The sequence below is a fragment of the Pteropus medius genome, unplaced genomic scaffold (assembly GCF_902729225.1).
Source record: "Pteropus medius unplaced genomic scaffold, Ma_sr-lr_union100, whole genome shotgun sequence".
NCBI classification, from domain to species: domain Eukaryota; kingdom Metazoa; phylum Chordata; class Mammalia; order Chiroptera; family Pteropodidae; genus Pteropus; species Pteropus medius.
Window position 1 is genome coordinate 29,129,526 of NW_024349519.1, and position 15,918 is coordinate 29,145,443.

At 51.7% G+C, this 15,918-nt stretch overlaps 2 protein-coding genes across 2 annotated transcripts; one reads left to right on the top strand and one right to left on the bottom strand.

Annotated features, from left to right (window-relative positions):
• Nucleotides 1–1,548: 1,548 nt before the first annotated feature.
• On the bottom strand, nt 1,549–5,312 carry CALR (calreticulin). The gene is made up of 9 exons (XM_039882797.1): nt 5,136–5,312; nt 4,673–4,774; nt 4,286–4,489; nt 3,772–3,866; nt 3,474–3,683; nt 3,279–3,392; nt 3,047–3,190; nt 2,400–2,492; nt 1,549–2,307 (listed from the first exon to the last, which is right to left on the bottom strand). The coding sequence occupies exons 1-9, from the start codon at nt 5,224–5,226 to the stop codon at nt 2,107–2,109; spliced, it is 1,254 nt and encodes a 417-aa protein (XP_039738731.1). The 5' UTR covers nt 5,227–5,312; the 3' UTR covers nt 1,549–2,106.
• A 2,125-nt stretch (nt 5,313–7,437) lies between these two features.
• FARSA (phenylalanyl-tRNA synthetase subunit alpha) lies at nt 7,438–15,567 on the top strand. The gene is made up of 13 exons (XM_039882792.1): nt 7,438–8,400; nt 10,298–10,435; nt 10,524–10,622; nt 10,703–10,821; nt 11,697–11,789; nt 11,883–12,011; nt 12,088–12,203; nt 13,549–13,633; nt 13,718–13,817; nt 13,912–14,080; nt 14,161–14,238; nt 14,396–14,510; nt 15,162–15,567. The coding sequence occupies exons 1-13, from the start codon at nt 8,254–8,256 to the stop codon at nt 15,298–15,300; spliced, it is 1,527 nt and encodes a 508-aa protein (XP_039738726.1). The 5' UTR covers nt 7,438–8,253; the 3' UTR covers nt 15,301–15,567.
• Nucleotides 15,568–15,918: the final 351 nt, after the last annotated feature.

Below are 15,918 nucleotides of genomic sequence, written 5' to 3' on the forward strand. Positions count from 1 at the left end.
AGCGGTGACGTCATGCGGCCACAAAATGGCTCCGAAGTACCCCCTTTTACTTTGTTATGAATTTCGTTTCTTTACAACGTTGAACAAAAATTTTCATGTGCTCGTTATAAATACTTGTATTTATTCAACTTTTTTGCACGTTCCAACTGAGTTTTATTCTGGTCCAGCCACTCTGGCAGGAACCCTGTCAGGCCCCGAAAGCAGAAATTACTCAAGACTAGAAAAGATATTTGAAAGGTCACCAACAATAAAAAAAAAAATGAAAATTCTAAAAGACACAGTTGACTGTGAAAGCAAGAACAAGGGGCCATGTTGTGGCCTCATTCATTCATTTCTGAGGGAGATGGATTTTTTGGAATGATCCTACAGTTCAAGTTCTTAGGTCTCCCATCTTCGCCACTCCTTCCCTAACCACTTTGTTCGTGCCACTATACCAGTCTGACCCAAAAAGTATTTTAAAATGTTAATTTTAAGGCTTCTCTACATTGACTACAGAATTCTCTCCATACCAAGCCAGGAAGCTTCCCAGAGGGGTGGGGCTGGGCCACAGGCGACATCCAAAGAACAAAGACTTGGGGGTTGCTGGCCAAAGCTGAAGAGGGTGTTTGAGGGGACTAGATGGAGGTTAGGCTGGGCTTATCTCCCAGCTATTGGGTGGAGACCCCTACCCCGCCCAGGATCCTGAACTGACCATTATCTCCCACCAAACCTACTCTTCTCACCATTCCCATCCAAGCACTCACCTAGGCCTGGCACCAGTCACTTGACAACTCAGGCAATGCCCAGCTGTAACAAGGTCCTGCTGCTTCTGCCTTCACTGCATGCCCTGATCCTAGTTTTCACCAGGATAGACCAGTCCACTTGTCTTTCTCCTACAATAAGGTCATCAGCTGCAGATCACCTATTTGACTTCAGTGGCAGTGTTGTGGACCCCAAAAGAGCAGACCTAGCCCGTTCAAGAGCCCAAAACCACCTCTGCCACCATGTCTGCACCAACTCAACCTTTGCACCCTCCTTTGGGGTTACCTCCCCCTTCAAGAAATTTAAATTCCAACTTAGCCACTTAGACCATTGGTAAGTTATATATCTTATTTCCTTAATTAGGCCAGGAATTAATAGCTTTTACCACTGGCTGTTATTAAAATTTTTAAATTGTGCTATTGGCTCTATGTAGTCTTGCTCCATTATAGGTATAGAGATACATATGTTCCATGTAAAATACAGTATGAATGGTGTCTTAAGGTATGGGTTTAAATCCCTGACCCACCTCTCATAAGTTCTGGACTTGTCTTCCCATCAAACTGAATTGGTAGTAGAACCCAAACTCACCAGTCTAGTGCAAGGACTCAGTAATACATGAGAGTATTTGTTAATGCATTTACTTTCTCTTTGACTGCTTTGTGGGGGTAAAGGCCTCTAACATTATGGGACATTTGACCAACACTTTAAAAAAGCCTTACTCAAGAGACATCCCCTAAGAAAAGGCCACCTTTGGTTCCCTAATGTCTACCCTCCCCCAGAAGAAGACATGAGAAGAAGACACAAAACTTAATTTAATAGAAATTTTGTTTGTAGTTCTTACATTCTCAGTGTGAGCTGAGCTGGAACCCACTGCCCCACCCAGAAGCGGCGCAGTCTTGGAGGCAGGGGAGAAAGGGAGGGGGTGAGGGTTGGGGTGGGTGAACAGAGCTCGGGCCTCATTCTTCTTCAGTGCTGGGAGGCTGGGCACCACCTCTTCTCCTGCCCCCCCCCCCAATTTGGGATCCAGCAAGGAGAGTAGATGGAATCTTGGGCCTGGGGCTTTCTCGATAGCCCCTATTCCCCCCAGGTTGTAGGGGAACTAAAAGATCTGAGAAGAAAAGGGAACAGAGAAAGACAAAGATGTCAAGAAAGATGAGGGCCAAGGGTGAAGGCTGAAGGAGAGAAATCAGTCAAAACATCAGTTAAAAAAAAAAAAGCGGGGAACAAAAAAAATCCACCCCAAATGTGAACCCGCTTGAAAAAAAGGAAAGTTCTCCAGTCTCATAGAGACATTATTTGGCGCGGCTGGCTCTTCAGCAGGAGCGCTCAGGCCTCAGTCCAGCCCTGGAAGGCTCGGTGTGGCCCCTACAGCTCATCCTTGGCCTGGCCAGCGGCAGCATCTTCCTCCTCTTCCTCTTCCTTATCGTCCTCGTCCTCTTCATCTTCATCCTTATCCTCGTCATCGTCCTTGTCTGCCTCTTCCTCCTCCTTACGCTTCTTGTCCTCCTCCTCCTCCTTCAGCCTCTGCTCTTCATCCTGCTTGTCCTTCATTTGCTTTTCTGCCGCCTGCACACAGAGCACACACTCAGGGTCTGGCTTCCACCCAGCAGCCCTACCCGCCCCAGTCCAGGACTGGGAAGACTGGACCCTGGCCCTACCTTTGTGACACCCCACGTCTCATTGCCAAACTCCTCAGCATACGCCTCGTCGTTGGTGATGAGGAAGTTGTCGAAGATGGTACCAGACTTGACCTGATGATGGGAGTGGATGGGGGTGGTCAGAGGGGACATCCCATGGCCCTGGCCTTGGGCTTCATAACCACCGTACAACGCCACAGCCTTAACACTGCAGTTAAAAAACGGGCTGTGTTCAAACCCAAGCTCTGCCCTTTCCTGCCTATATGACTTTGGGCTAGTGACTTTCTGCACCTCAGTTTCTTCATTTGTATAACAGAGTCTCACTCCTTGGTTCAAATATTTTCCCAGCACCTACTACTGACTACTGCACGAGAGGTATGTCAGTGAAGCCAATTTTCTAATGGGGCCATCTAATCATCTAGGTTGTTGGGGGCGGTTAATGAGTTGATTCGCATAAAAGTTCCTGGGAGAGTGCCTAGCATAGTACATAGAACCTCAAAGAGCGTGCTGTGAGAACTCCAGAGACAGACCAGGAAAATTCTTCAGAAAAAGCACCATTTGGGGGTCAGACCTACCTAGGGTTGAATCCTACCCCTGTCCCTTTCCTCCTGGGTGACTCTGAGCACTTGAAGTCCCCTAGGGATCCTCCTGTTCCCTCCATGTCTCACCTGCCAGAGGTCTAGGCCCAGCACAGCAAAGTTTTCATAGGCATAGATGTTGCTATCAGGAGAATACTCAGGGTTGTCCACCTCTGGGTGGATCCAAGTGCCCTTGTAATCCGGGTTGTCTATCTGCCGGGGTTTCCACTCACCCTGCGAAAGGAGAAGGGAACTAGAGGTGAGCGGAGGTCAGCATGCGCTCCACTGTGCATATCTGCCCTGCTAGAAACCCCAGACCCACCTTGTATTCTGGGTTCTGAATCACTGGTGGTTCCCACTCTCCATCCATCTCTTCATCCCAGTCCTCGGGCTTCTTAGCATCGGGGTCAGGGATGTGCTCAGGCTTGTCCCAGTCCTGAGGATATACCAGAAGATCAGAGGCAGCTCAGCTGTCCACCACCTTTCCATGGTGGAGAGTCCCTGCGCAAGTACCAACCTCAGGTTTGGAGTCTGTGGGGTCATCAATCTTGGCTCGTTCATCCCAGTCTTCGGGCTTTGAAGCATCAGGATCTTTTATCTTCTTGGGTGGCAGAAAGTCCCAGTCGTCCTCCAAAGAGCCTGATTCTACTTGACTGTTATCAATCTTCACCTCATAGGTGTTATCGGGCCGCACGATCAGTGTGTACAGGTGTGTGAATTCATCATCCTGAAGAGGGAAGAAGGTGAGTGGCCCCACCCACCAGGATGGCCTCTGAGCCTCCCCAGGCAGCCATTTGTCACCACCCCAGGCACACCTTGCAACGAATGTCCTTATTGATCAGCACGTTCTTGCCCTTGTAGTTGAAGATAACGTGAACCTTCTTGGTGCCAGGGCCACAGATGTCAGGGCCTAGGTGAGAAGCAGATCCAGAGGCTGCCTGTCCACCAATGCCAGACCCCCCACCACTCTTTATAAAAGGAAAACCTGATTCCTAAACTCAGATCTGTAAAGACTTAAAAGACAGGATTCAGATCTTATCTCTAGGAGGCAGTGAATGGAGCCTTAAGATAAAATCCATAGTCTAAACTCAGTATCCTCACTTGTAAAATTGAAAATAACATAATAAAACCACACAAATTAACAGCCTCAAACCAACAATAACAATCCAATAAATTGCTATTGATCAGCACGTTGCTCTTTCCCTTCAAAGGAAACCCTGATTATGTGTTTCCTATGCTCTCAATATCACTTTTCATGGATATTAAGGAACCCGAGTGGTCCTCAGCCTGCCTCTAATTGAAAGTCAGCACCAGGGTGGAGCCCCTCACCAAACATGATGTTGTACTCGGAGTCTCCGTGCATATCCGTCTGGTCCAAACCATCTGGAAATAGCTTCACGTATCCACCCCCACAGTCAATGTTCTGCTCGTGTTTCACCGTGAACTGCACCACCAACGTCTGGTCCTTGTTGCTGAACGGCTCGAATCTGGCCGACAGGGCGTAGAAGCGGGCATCCTGGCTTGTCTGCAGCCCTAGCAGGGGATGGTAGTGAGGTCACAGCTGGCCCTAAACCCCCAGGGACCCTAAGGATCAAACATACAGACAACTCCTCCAGCTTCCGCCTGCCCTGCTCCTGGGAATGCCCAGGCTGTGCGGTGACTAGGGCTTCCTCCAGGAAGTCCTCCTGGACCTGATCACCCATCCCAGGCTCTTACCTTTATCTTTGTCCAAGTCACCGTAGAACTTGCCGGCACTGAGAACAAATTTTCCAAAATCCGACTTGTGTTTGGATTCAATCCAGCGGTTAGTCCACCCATCTAGAGGATCAGAGGAGAAGGTCAACGCGGCTATGGTAATTCCAACCAGCAGCACCACCAAACATCTCCAGGAACTGCAGACAAGGAAGGAGATCTCCCCCTTGGGTGCCCCCACCCCAACCTCTAGTTTGACACCTCTAGTGCTTAAAAGATCCGCAGGCGAACCCTAACTTCCGCCGCGGGAGGCCGCTGCGCCCTCCATGTTCCCCAGAGACGCGAAGAGAGAGATCGCCTACGGCTCTAGTCCTCAGAGACCACCGTGTTGGCCCTCAGAGCACCAATTACAAGCGACAACGCAGATAGGAGCTAGGAAGCCGGTCGCAACGTCGGGGGGGCGGGAGGGGGCTCGAGGGGCCGTTACCTCCGTCCAGAAACTGTTCCTTGAAGTAGACGACGGGTTCGGCGGCAGCCAGGCCAAGAAGGCCGAGCAGCAGCGGTACGGGTAGCAGCATGGCGGGCCGAGGGGGCGGCGGCGCGCGGGCCCTTTAAGAAGATCCTCAGACAGCAGCTCTGCAGCAGGGACGGACGCTGTCCCTGGCCGCTCGATTTTATACCCTACCGCCCCCTCAAACCAACCCGGCCCTGCCTCTTGGCCCACCCCTCGCGGCTTTTCATTGGTTAATGGCTACGGCCTTGCCTTTCCATTGGACTCTTGTCAGCTTAGCAGGTTAGGCTGTGCCTCGGAACGCTAGGTTCCCAGATGGCCGATTTCTATTGGCCGCACCGCTAGCCAATGAAGGTCGACCACGCGTTGTGGGGGACGCCCACCGGTGGGGTAGGGGCCTCGAGCCCTTCAGACCAAGTCATGTGACCAGGCCGGGGCCCAACCCCGCCCTCGCCCGCGCGCGTATCTCCGGATTTGGGCGTTTAAAGAACCAGCGCGAGCGCAGGTGTCACCGCACATTACTGGGACCTGGCTCCAACCTCACCAGCTCCCATCCCCTCTGCGGGAAGGGGTGGGCAAGGTTTAACCAGCCTTTTTCTACCCTGCATTTGTGGATCTCTCACTACGACGCGCTGTCTGTCTCTGTCTTTCCCCTCCACCCCAAACCCCCTAGGATAAGGCAGAAGTCACCAGGGCCTACCTGGGGCCATGGGCTTCCTCACCCCAGCGTCTCTGGCCATGCCGGCGGGTGGGGAGAGGAGAGAGTGCCAGCTTTCTCTTCGGTGCGGCCCCTAGTACCTGACAACCTAGAGGATTAGCCTCTCTGAAGTCACAGGAGCTCCTGAGAGGCCAGGAGAAGAGACCCAGGGCAGCTGCTGCCCAGCAGAAATGCTTTCAAAGTTTTTAAGGATGTCCCGGGACAGAGGAAAGGAAGCCCAGAAGGCTCGAAGATGTGAAATGTAAGCTGTGACTCCCAGGGCGGGTCGGGTTGTTCCTTAGTTGCTGCTTCTCCTTTACCCCACCCCGCCCCCCACCCCCAGCCAGTAAATGAAAGGGGTCTGTGCCCTGTGGTCTCCCACAAACGGCCTGACTTTTGCAATTAAACGGCTAAAGACAAAGGGCAGGGGGTTCCGTTAGGGAGGGGAAAAAAAAGACAGGTGGTGGGGAAGATAAGGTCTAAAGGAGAGGGTCAGGACCCCTGAGTCTAGCGTCTTCTGAAGCCAGAGCCACGTGACTGAGTGTGCGACACCAGTTCCCGGCCTCCAGTCTGCAGGAAAGAGGAAAGAAGGATGGGGCTTTCCCAAACTCTGAGCAAACAAGCCTTGGACATGGAAATGTGGGAGTGGACTGCAGAAGTGGGGGAGGTGGGGAGTCTTGGCAAAAAGATAGGGAGGAGTTGCTTCCCCACTAGTGGTGGGAACTCAGAAAAGGGAGGTGTGAGAAGTCTTGGAGAAGTTGGGATTCTGCCCCTCTCCCCAGGTGGTATCGGATATGGCCCAACCTGGTTCCCCTTAGGAAGAGCCCCATGTCTGGAGTGATCACTCCAGGCATGCTACTGATCCTCCTGCATTCCCTCCCTTTCACCAAGTGTCATGGACACAGGGGTTTGGTGCTTTCTGCCTGAGAGTAGGCACTGTGCTTGACTTGTTCACTTCACCATCCCCCAGTGTCACCTGCAGCACAGGCTTAAAATCTACTTGATCTATGATGGAAAGATTCTTGAGGAAATCAAAAAAAATGGGGAAAGTGCTTTGAAGGAAAGAAGAGATTTTGAGGAATGCATTCTGAATATTTTAAATGAGGACTTCACCATAGGATCAGGATTGGGGGATATTTGTAACTCCATTTTCTAGGCTTAAATAACAATTGCGATGGTTAAATGAGTAGTAAATGTATACTGCTTAGAATAATGCCTGACACCAATCCCTGGGTTCTCCATCCAGGTGAGGAAACAAAGCACAGAAAGATTAAGAGATTTGGCTGAGTGACATAAATGGCAGATCAGGGATTAGAATGCATTCGTGCTGTCTAATATAGTCTCCACTGGCCACATGCTACTACTGACCATTTTTAATGTGGCTGGTCTGCACCAAAGTGTGCTGTAAGTGTAAAATACACATCAGATTTTCAAGACTTAATATGAAAAAAGAATGTAAAATATTTCATTAGTAATTTCATATTGTTTGATAAATTGACATGTCAGGTTTACTAAGTTTTTCAAATTAATTTTACCCATTTTGTTTTTGATATTGGTACTAAGAAATTCAGAGTTACATTTGTGTCTCATATTATATATCTATAGGCCAACGTTGATTTAAATCATGCATTAGTGACCTGACATTGACCTTCTCAGAGCATGGAGTGGGTGGTCCGGTGGGATCTTGGGTATTTACAATTTCTGATTCCATTTCCACAAGCTTCTTGTAGAACCATGAGCAAATCATATCACCCTCTGAGCCTCAGTTTTCACATCTGTGAAATGGAGATTACATCATAAAGTTCTGGGGAAAATGAAGTAACACTCCTGAAGCACTTAACAGAGGGCTGGGCACACAGGTGGATATCCATACAGATTAACTGCTACTTGGACTGTATTAATAGGTGAGGCCCTCTCCCCTCTATAAATGGGGATGGTCCCTACCCAGTGCCCCTTTGAAAATTTAAAAGTAGTTGACACCAGCAGAATGACTATCTCTGGAGCCCACCACCCACAGCCCTTCCACGGGGTAAGAGAGAATCCCAGAAGGATTAAGGTCTCCAAAAGCCCAAAGACGGTGAAAGCCCAACGTCACACAGCCCGCTGCAGGTGGGACTGAATGAAACTTAACGCTCTGATTCTGTCTGCCCTTGAGGTCATCAATTTGACCTCTCTGGTCAAACAGACACCAGTAGTCCAACTAATGCGGAGACAAGGACTGAATACCTCCCACCCTTTGATGTTCAATTGACACACTCAAGATGGCGACGCCCTGAGCTCTGAAACACAGTCCGCCACATTCGAGATGGCGGAACACGCTTCTGCGCCGGTTCCGGTTCCGGTGATTCCGGTGATTCCGGCCCTGGCCGGGACACGCGGAGCGTGCTGGTAGTAATCATGGCGGACGGTCCGGTGGCGGAGGTGCTATTGCGACGGCTGGAGGCGGCCGATGGCGGCCTGGACAGCGCGGAGCTGGCGGCCGAACTGGGCTTGGAGCACCAGGCTGTGGTGGGCGCGGTGAAGAGCCTGCAGGCACTGGGCGAGGTGAGTCGCCTGTGATGCCAGGACACCTGGCTTTGGCACCTGCAGTTCCCTTGGCAGGAGGGCCCTCCCTCCAGACCAGACTCCCTCAGGCCCGGTTAGGGGTAATTGTATATATTCAGCTCCGAGTGCGCAGGCAGGAAGTCAGGAACCAGTGAGGGCCTGGGCTCACAGACATTCCTCACGCAGGAAACGGTCAACGTTGGGGGGATTACAGTGGTGGACAAGGAAGACAAGGTTGCTGCTCTCACGGAGATTGCGATCTCGTAGGAGAGATATTCGAGTGAGCAGAGTGATGGAGGCACAGGGAACCCAGAGGTGACAGCTGACCCAGCCTTGGAGATCAGGTGGCAGCTAAGTCAGGTCTTTGCATTGAGGAGGAAAGCCATGACACTTCAGGGATCAGTTTGGTGGTGGGGGACAGGTGATGAGAGAGACTACAGAGCCAGCCTTCACAAGGCCTTAGAGGTTTCTCACAGGGGTACTGCGGAGCCGTGGCAGGAGCTGGAGCTAGTCAGAGGTGTGTGCTGCTTACATCACTCTTGGGAAGCACTGGCAAAGGGAGGATTGGATGCAACAGGACAAGGGCAGAGGCTGGCACATCCCCAGACTAGAGGGCATGGTATCTGGCTGTAGGGAGGCCGCTGGAATAGAGAGGTGATTCAGGAGAGGGAATGAAATGAGATTCATGGCAAGGTAAGGGAAGCACAGATGAAGCCCAACCTTCCGACTTGGATAAGTGAAGATGATAGAGCCACAGGAGGAGGATACTGAGGGGCCCGTGGGCCACCTAGAATCTGGATCTCAGAAAACAGATCGAGGCCGATCATTCATCAAACTCATGTTCTATGCCCCTCTCTGGTCTCAGCTTTGTCATCTAATCCTTGCCATAATCCTAGGATGGTGGCAGTGTTATTATCCCCATTTTGCAGATGTGACCACTCTGCAGTGTCACTGGAAGGGACAGGCAAACCTGGATTTGAAATTAGGTGTTCATAGAACACAGCAACAAAAGAAATTAGGTACTCAGGCTGCAGAGACCAAGGTCATCAGTGTGGGGAAAAGGGATTGAAGCTGTGGTGTGTGGGGTGACAGTATCTTGATTGATGTGAAATTGACATTTGTGTAGTTCACAGAGAATTAAATAATGGCGACTTCATATGGTTCAGTCCAATGACAATGATTGTAATAATGACAACAATGATAGTAGTAATAGAATGTATGCAGCCTTTGCTGCGTGCTAAGCATCCTACATCCTTTCTGTGTATGAATGAAATTACTTCTCAAAACAATCCTCTGAGATAGAGCCCACCACACCCTACTCTTGTAGATAAGAAAACTTGTTCAGGGAGGTTAAGCACCTTTCTCAATTTCACAGGGCAAATGAAGAGCAGAGCTGGGAATTAGATTGAATGGGGAACTAGGACCTGTGGGCCCCACCCAGCCTTGCCCCTGTCTGTGACCTGAACCCATCCTCATCCTGGAGCCTCAGGTTTCCACGTGTAATGTGGACCCCCTGGGCCCTCCTCTGACACTTTGGGCACTGAGATACAAACGCATAAACGTGGAGACAGTTGATTCACTTGAGACCTTAAAAGTCTTCCTCAAGTTCAAAAAATCTTTCCCAGGTACAAAAGTGTTAGCAAGAATTTGTTTTCCGACAGGTAACACCTCTAGTACTTTACTTCACCCTGGGAGTTATGAACCATATTTATTATTATCCCTGTGTCACAAAAGAGAAGCTAAGGCTCAGCAAGAGGACATCACTCTGAGAAATGGTACAGCCAGGATATGAAACCAGCTTCAGGGCCTGTGCTTTGACCTCCGCCGCAGTGCCACGGCAAGGGCTTGCCTGACTCTGAACCCTGTCCTTGCCACCTGTGTCCCCTTTTCTCTGCAGATCATCGAAGCTGAACTGCGCTCCACCAAGCGCTGGGAGCTTACTGCCGAGGGCAAGGAGATTGACCGGGAGGGCAGCCACGAGGCCCGGGTGTTTCACAGTGTTCCCCCGGAGGGCCTGGCCCAGAGCGAGCTCATGGTAGGGGTTGGGTGGGGGTCAGGACCTGGGGAGGCGATGGGATGAAGGCAGCCCTCATGTCCTCCTCACTGCAGACTTGCTTCCTCAGAGACTGCCCAGTGGCAAGGTGGGCTTTAGCAAGGCCATGTCCAACAAGTGGATCCGCGTGGACAAGAGCACTGTCGACGGGCCCCGGGTGTTCCGAGTGGTGAGTCCCTGTGGGCAGGCAGGTGAGTGGATTGGTGGGCTCCTGGCCCTCATGGCCCCTCATGCCCATCATCACTGCAGGTGGACAGTGTGGAGGATGAGGTGCAGCGGCGACTCCAGCTGGTCCGGGGTGGACAGGCCGAGAAGCTGGGTGAGAAGGAAAGGAGTGAGCTTAAGAAGAGGAAACTGTTGACTGAAGTGTGAGTGGCTACCGCCTTGAGGCTCAGACCGATGTCACTCGCGTGGCCCTAGTGTAGGGAGAGGGAAGGGAGAACCACTCTGCTCTCATTGGGCCCTAGTGCTGTCAGTCTCCTCCTAGCCCCGCTTCACACTGGTTGTCAGGCACACAGGCCTGGCTCATGCCATCTCAGGGCCTTGGCACATACTGTGCCTTCTGCCAAGAATGATCTTCCTGCTGATCTTCAAAGCAGGGCCCGGCGTCCAATCTCTGCTCATGTATTATCTTACAGGGGTCACCTTTTCTCCTTCTGAGTTCCACAAAAACTGCTTATTCCTAGTTTCTGTCTCTTGTTCCCTGTTTATTACTTTTACAGTCCCAAGCACTGTCTAAAATCGATTGAATGCTGGGACCTGGACAGGCTAGGCTGACACCACCTTTGAACAGACACAAAGTGGGCGCAGGCTGCCTCATCAAATCAAAGTCCCGATTCTGCCATTTACTAACTCTGTGACCGTGGCCAAATCACTTGATCTTTCCAGGCCTCAGTTTTTTCATCTGTAAGATGTCCCCTTTTTATAAGATTGTGGGGCAATTTCAGCAGATCAGAGCCTGATGCAGAATAATTTTATTTACCCAAACTTTACTTATTGTTATCATTTCTAGCTATATGCTCAGTACCTTGAACAGTAGGTTCTCAATAAGTGTTAAATGAATAAGTGAATGAACACAGGACATAGGTGGGGGCTAAATAAAAATATTTTGGGTGACAATAAGTGTCAGGAAGAAAATAAAGTAGGCTGACTTGGCGGGTGGCGTTGGGGTCAGCATCAGATGAGAGATCAAAGGAAGCCCTTAGAGGACGTGACAGTGGTCCCTCCCCTCCCCTGGCTGCAGAACTCTGAAGACCTACTGGATAAGCAAAGGCAGTGCCTTCAGTACCAGCATCTCCAAGCAGGAGGCGGAGCTGAGCCCAGAGATGATCTCCAGGTAGGGGTGATCTCCAGGCTCGAAGGTTGGGTGGGCGTGGGGTGGGGGTATGTAGTCTTACCAGACCCATGTACCCTTCATCCCCATCCACAGCGGCTCCTGGCGGGATCGGCCCTTCAAGCCCTACAATTTCTTGGCCCACGGCGTCCTCCCTGATAGTGGCCACCTGCACCCCTTGCTCAAGGTCCGCACGCAGTTCAGGCAGATCTTCCTGGAGATGGGGTGAGCATGGGGCCGGGGGTGGAACAGGGCCGGTCGCTGGGCACAGGCAGAGCAGTCAAGCCACATCTTCCACCAGGTTCACCGAGATGCCAACTGACAACTACATCGAGAGCTCCTTCTGGAACTTCGATGCGCTCTTCCAGCCCCAGCAGCACCCAGCGCGCGACCAGCATGACACCTTCTTCCTGAGAGGTCAGTGGGACCTGCTTTGCTATCAGAAGTGTCCGGCCTGGACAGAACCTTTCAGGTGTACCATTTTACAGAATAAACACCATCCTCCTCAGCATGGCCAACACGTCAACCAGTCACGTCATGTGAGCTGGTCACATCAACCTCTATGATCTCCTTCCACCTGCCCTCCTGCCCACCTCAGGGCCTTTGCCTATGTTATGCCTTTTGCTGAGAACTATATTCTCTCAGATCTTCATGGCAAGCTCTGACATCAAATGTCCATTCATGTGTCACCTCAGAGGGGCCACCCTGACATACCTTTGTCCCCCTGAAATCTAAAGCAGCTCACCCTTAGTCTTCAACCTTGGTTCCTGTTTATTCTTTTCTTTCACAGTCCTTGGTACTGTCTGAAATTGAATGACTCCACAATGGTGGTTGTCTCCCCCACCAGGAGGAGGGCAGGTGAGGCCGTTAGGTGCTTATTACCTGGCCAAGAGCAACAGCAGCATTGCCATTGTCGTTGCACCCAGAATTAGTAAGCACTCACTACGCCCTAATCACTGTTCTAATCTTCCTGTTTAACTATAAGAAGTAGCACTGTTGGCCCCTTTACAAACGAGGAAACTGAGACTCAGGGAGGGAACACTTGTCCAGGATCACACAGCTTGGAAGTGCTGGAGCCTGGATTTGATGTCAGGCTTTTCGGGGCACCAAAATTGCATCTCTGGAAGGGAATCTTAAGAATTTACATATTCGCACAACAAATGGTCCCTGAGCCCCTCCTGTTTGCTGAGGTCTCTTAAACACCTGGGTGACAGCCATGAACAAGACAGAAGTCCTTGCCCTGGTGAGACCTGGTGGGGGAGACGTGTATTAAATCCTGAGTAAGCTGTAAGAGCAGTAACGTAAGATGGCAGTAAATGCAGTGGGGGAAACTGGCATTGGGAAGAGGGGCCGTCAATTTAAAATAGTCGGCTTAAGCAAAGACCAAAGGAGGTGGGGGAGGGGGCCAGGTTTGGGAAAGGGAATGGCCAGTGCAAAGTTCCTGAGCCTAGGACATGCGTGGTGTGCTCACATCAGCTGAGAGGCCCGTGACTGGAAGGAGTGATGAGTTAGGAGTGGGAGAGGCAAGGGTAGGGAGGTGACTGGATGTCACTGAGGGGACTTTGGCTTTTTCTCCCAGCGATATGAGAGCTATGGACAGTTCTAGGCAGAGAGGAATGTGACTGACTCAAGTGTTTACCAGGTGCCCTGTGGCTGCAATGGCGGGGAGGGTAGGAGCTGCACCTGTCACTGTCTGTTTGCTCTGTAGTAGCTGTTTGAGAAATGCTCCTTGACTGACCAGATGATGCTCTGTCCTGATCAGATCCCGCCGAGGCCCTGCAGCTCCCCATGGACTACGTCCATCGAGTCAAACGGACCCACTCCCAGGGTGGCTATGGCTCGCAGGGGTGAGGCAGGACCACCCTGAGGTGTCGGGAAGGAGGTTGGGACCCCGAGGGCATCAGCACAGACTTCTGGATTTTCTCCTGAAGGTACAAGTACAATTGGAAGCTGGATGAGGCCCGGAAAAATATACTTCGCACACATACCACGGCGGCCAGCGCCCGTGCCCTCTACCGCCTGGCTCAAAAGGTGTGGCTGGGCCTGGGCAGTGCAGGGGACAGGAAGGGGCTGGCATACTGACCTTCTGACCCATGCCCTGGCCTTGCCTGCCTATCACCTGCAGAAGCCCTTCACGCCAGCCAAATATTTCTCCATTGACCGAGTGTTTCGGAATGAGACCCTGGATGCCACACACTTAGCCGAGTTCCACCAAATCGAGGGTGTTGTGGCTGACCATGGCCTCACCCTGGGCCACCTCATGGGCGTCTTGCGGGAGTTCTTCACCAAGCTGGGTGAGCATGCAGGTCAGGGCAGGCAGTGTTGGTGGGGCCTCAGCAGGATGCCTGGGTCACCAGCCTTGTCCTCCACCCAGGTATCACCCAGTTACGCTTCAAGCCAGCCTACAACCCCTACACCGAGCCCAGCATGGAGGTGTTCAGCTACCACCAAGGTCAGGATGGGACCCGTTACTGGGGCAAGGAAGGAGATATCAGGCTGTCCTCTCTCAGCCTGGGTCCCCTCACTGCGAAGCCCACACCCCACCTCCCGAGCTCACTGCTGAGCCCGATATCACTTACACAAGCTATCCCATTCTTCTGCCCCCACAGGCTTGAAGAAGTGGGTAGAGGTCGGGAACTCTGGGCTCTTCCGCCCTGAGATGCTGCTGCCCATGGGACTCCCTGAGAACGTGTCAGTTATAGCCTGGGGCCTCTCCCTGGAGCGGTGAGTGCCCAAACCACTTAGGATGTCTGGTCACCTTGCTCAGGCAACTTGCCAGTCAACAGACCTTCAGCACCATCCATTCATTCATTCACTGACAGACTTTAGTGAGCACCTAGTGTGTGCTCTGTCTTATGCTGTGAATAAACAGCACACATCCCTGCCTCCGTGAAGCTCGGGTCCTAGTGAATTGGTAAGAACGATAAGTAAATTCAACAAATAGTGCCTAGAGCGTGTCTGAGAGCAGTAACTACTATAGAGAAAACACAGTAAGGAGAGCTAAGGAGAGGAAGTTGTCAGGAAGGACCTCAGCATCTGAGCAAAGACTGGAGCTGGATGAAGGGGTAAGCCAGGAAGAGACCTGGAGAAGAGCATTCCAGGCAGAGGGAACTGCTAGTGCAAAGGCCCTGAGGCTGGAGTGTGCCTACTGTGTTTGGAGAACAGTGAGGAGGCCATTGTGGCTGGAAGGAGGGGTGAGTGAGGGGTGTGAGAGGGAGGAGATGAGGGTGGGGAAGTGATAGAGCAGATCATACAGTGCCTTGTGGCCTCTGGGAGGGCTTGGACTTATACTCTAAGGAAGGTAGGAGCCTTTAGAGAGATTCTGATTAGAGTAGGACCTGACGTAGTGTTAAACTGTATCTCTTCTCTCTCAAGCCCCACAATGATCAAATACGGCATCAACAATATCCGGGAGCTGGTGGGCCACAAGGTGAATCTGCAGATGGTGTATGACAGCCCCTTGTGCCGCCTGGATGCTGAACAGGGATCCCTGCAGGCACAGGAGACCACATGACATGGGCCACCCTGGACAGGCCACCTTCCCTGAGCCCCCGCTTCCAAGCCCGTTAACATCTCTGGCTAGTGACCCCCTTTTATTTATGATGCCTCTGTGAGGCCACCCCCACCTCCCCACAGCCCCTGGTATCTCCTCTTCCCCACCCGCCCCAGGGTCATGGGCAGGGGAGGAGGTAATACGTTCATTTTGATCTCCATCTTTGAGGGTGGGCCCTGGGGAGTCCTGCAGGCAGCTGCTGGCTAATAAAATGGGCAGTTGCACTCATCTGGTGCCTTTTCCTTCGGGGTGGAGGAGTTCTGTTGGGTCCCCTCAGCTCATAGTGCTGCTTGATGGAAAACCTGGATGCTAGTGTGAGGGGTGGTGGGTTGAGGATCTTGGGTCCTCGAGTCTTCCTGGCCAGCCTCAGCCAAATACCCCCTGGGGAAGATGAGCTCTACTAAGCATTTACTGATTACCTGCTGGTGCCAGGCCCTCTCCTAGGGGAATGAAACAGAACCCCTACCCCTACAGGAGGGATATTTGGGAGTTTTTAAAAGCTGTATGCCCCCCTGCCCTTAAAAGACTTTTAGACCAATTTTAGGTTCACAGAAAAATTGAGTGGAAGGTACAGAGAGT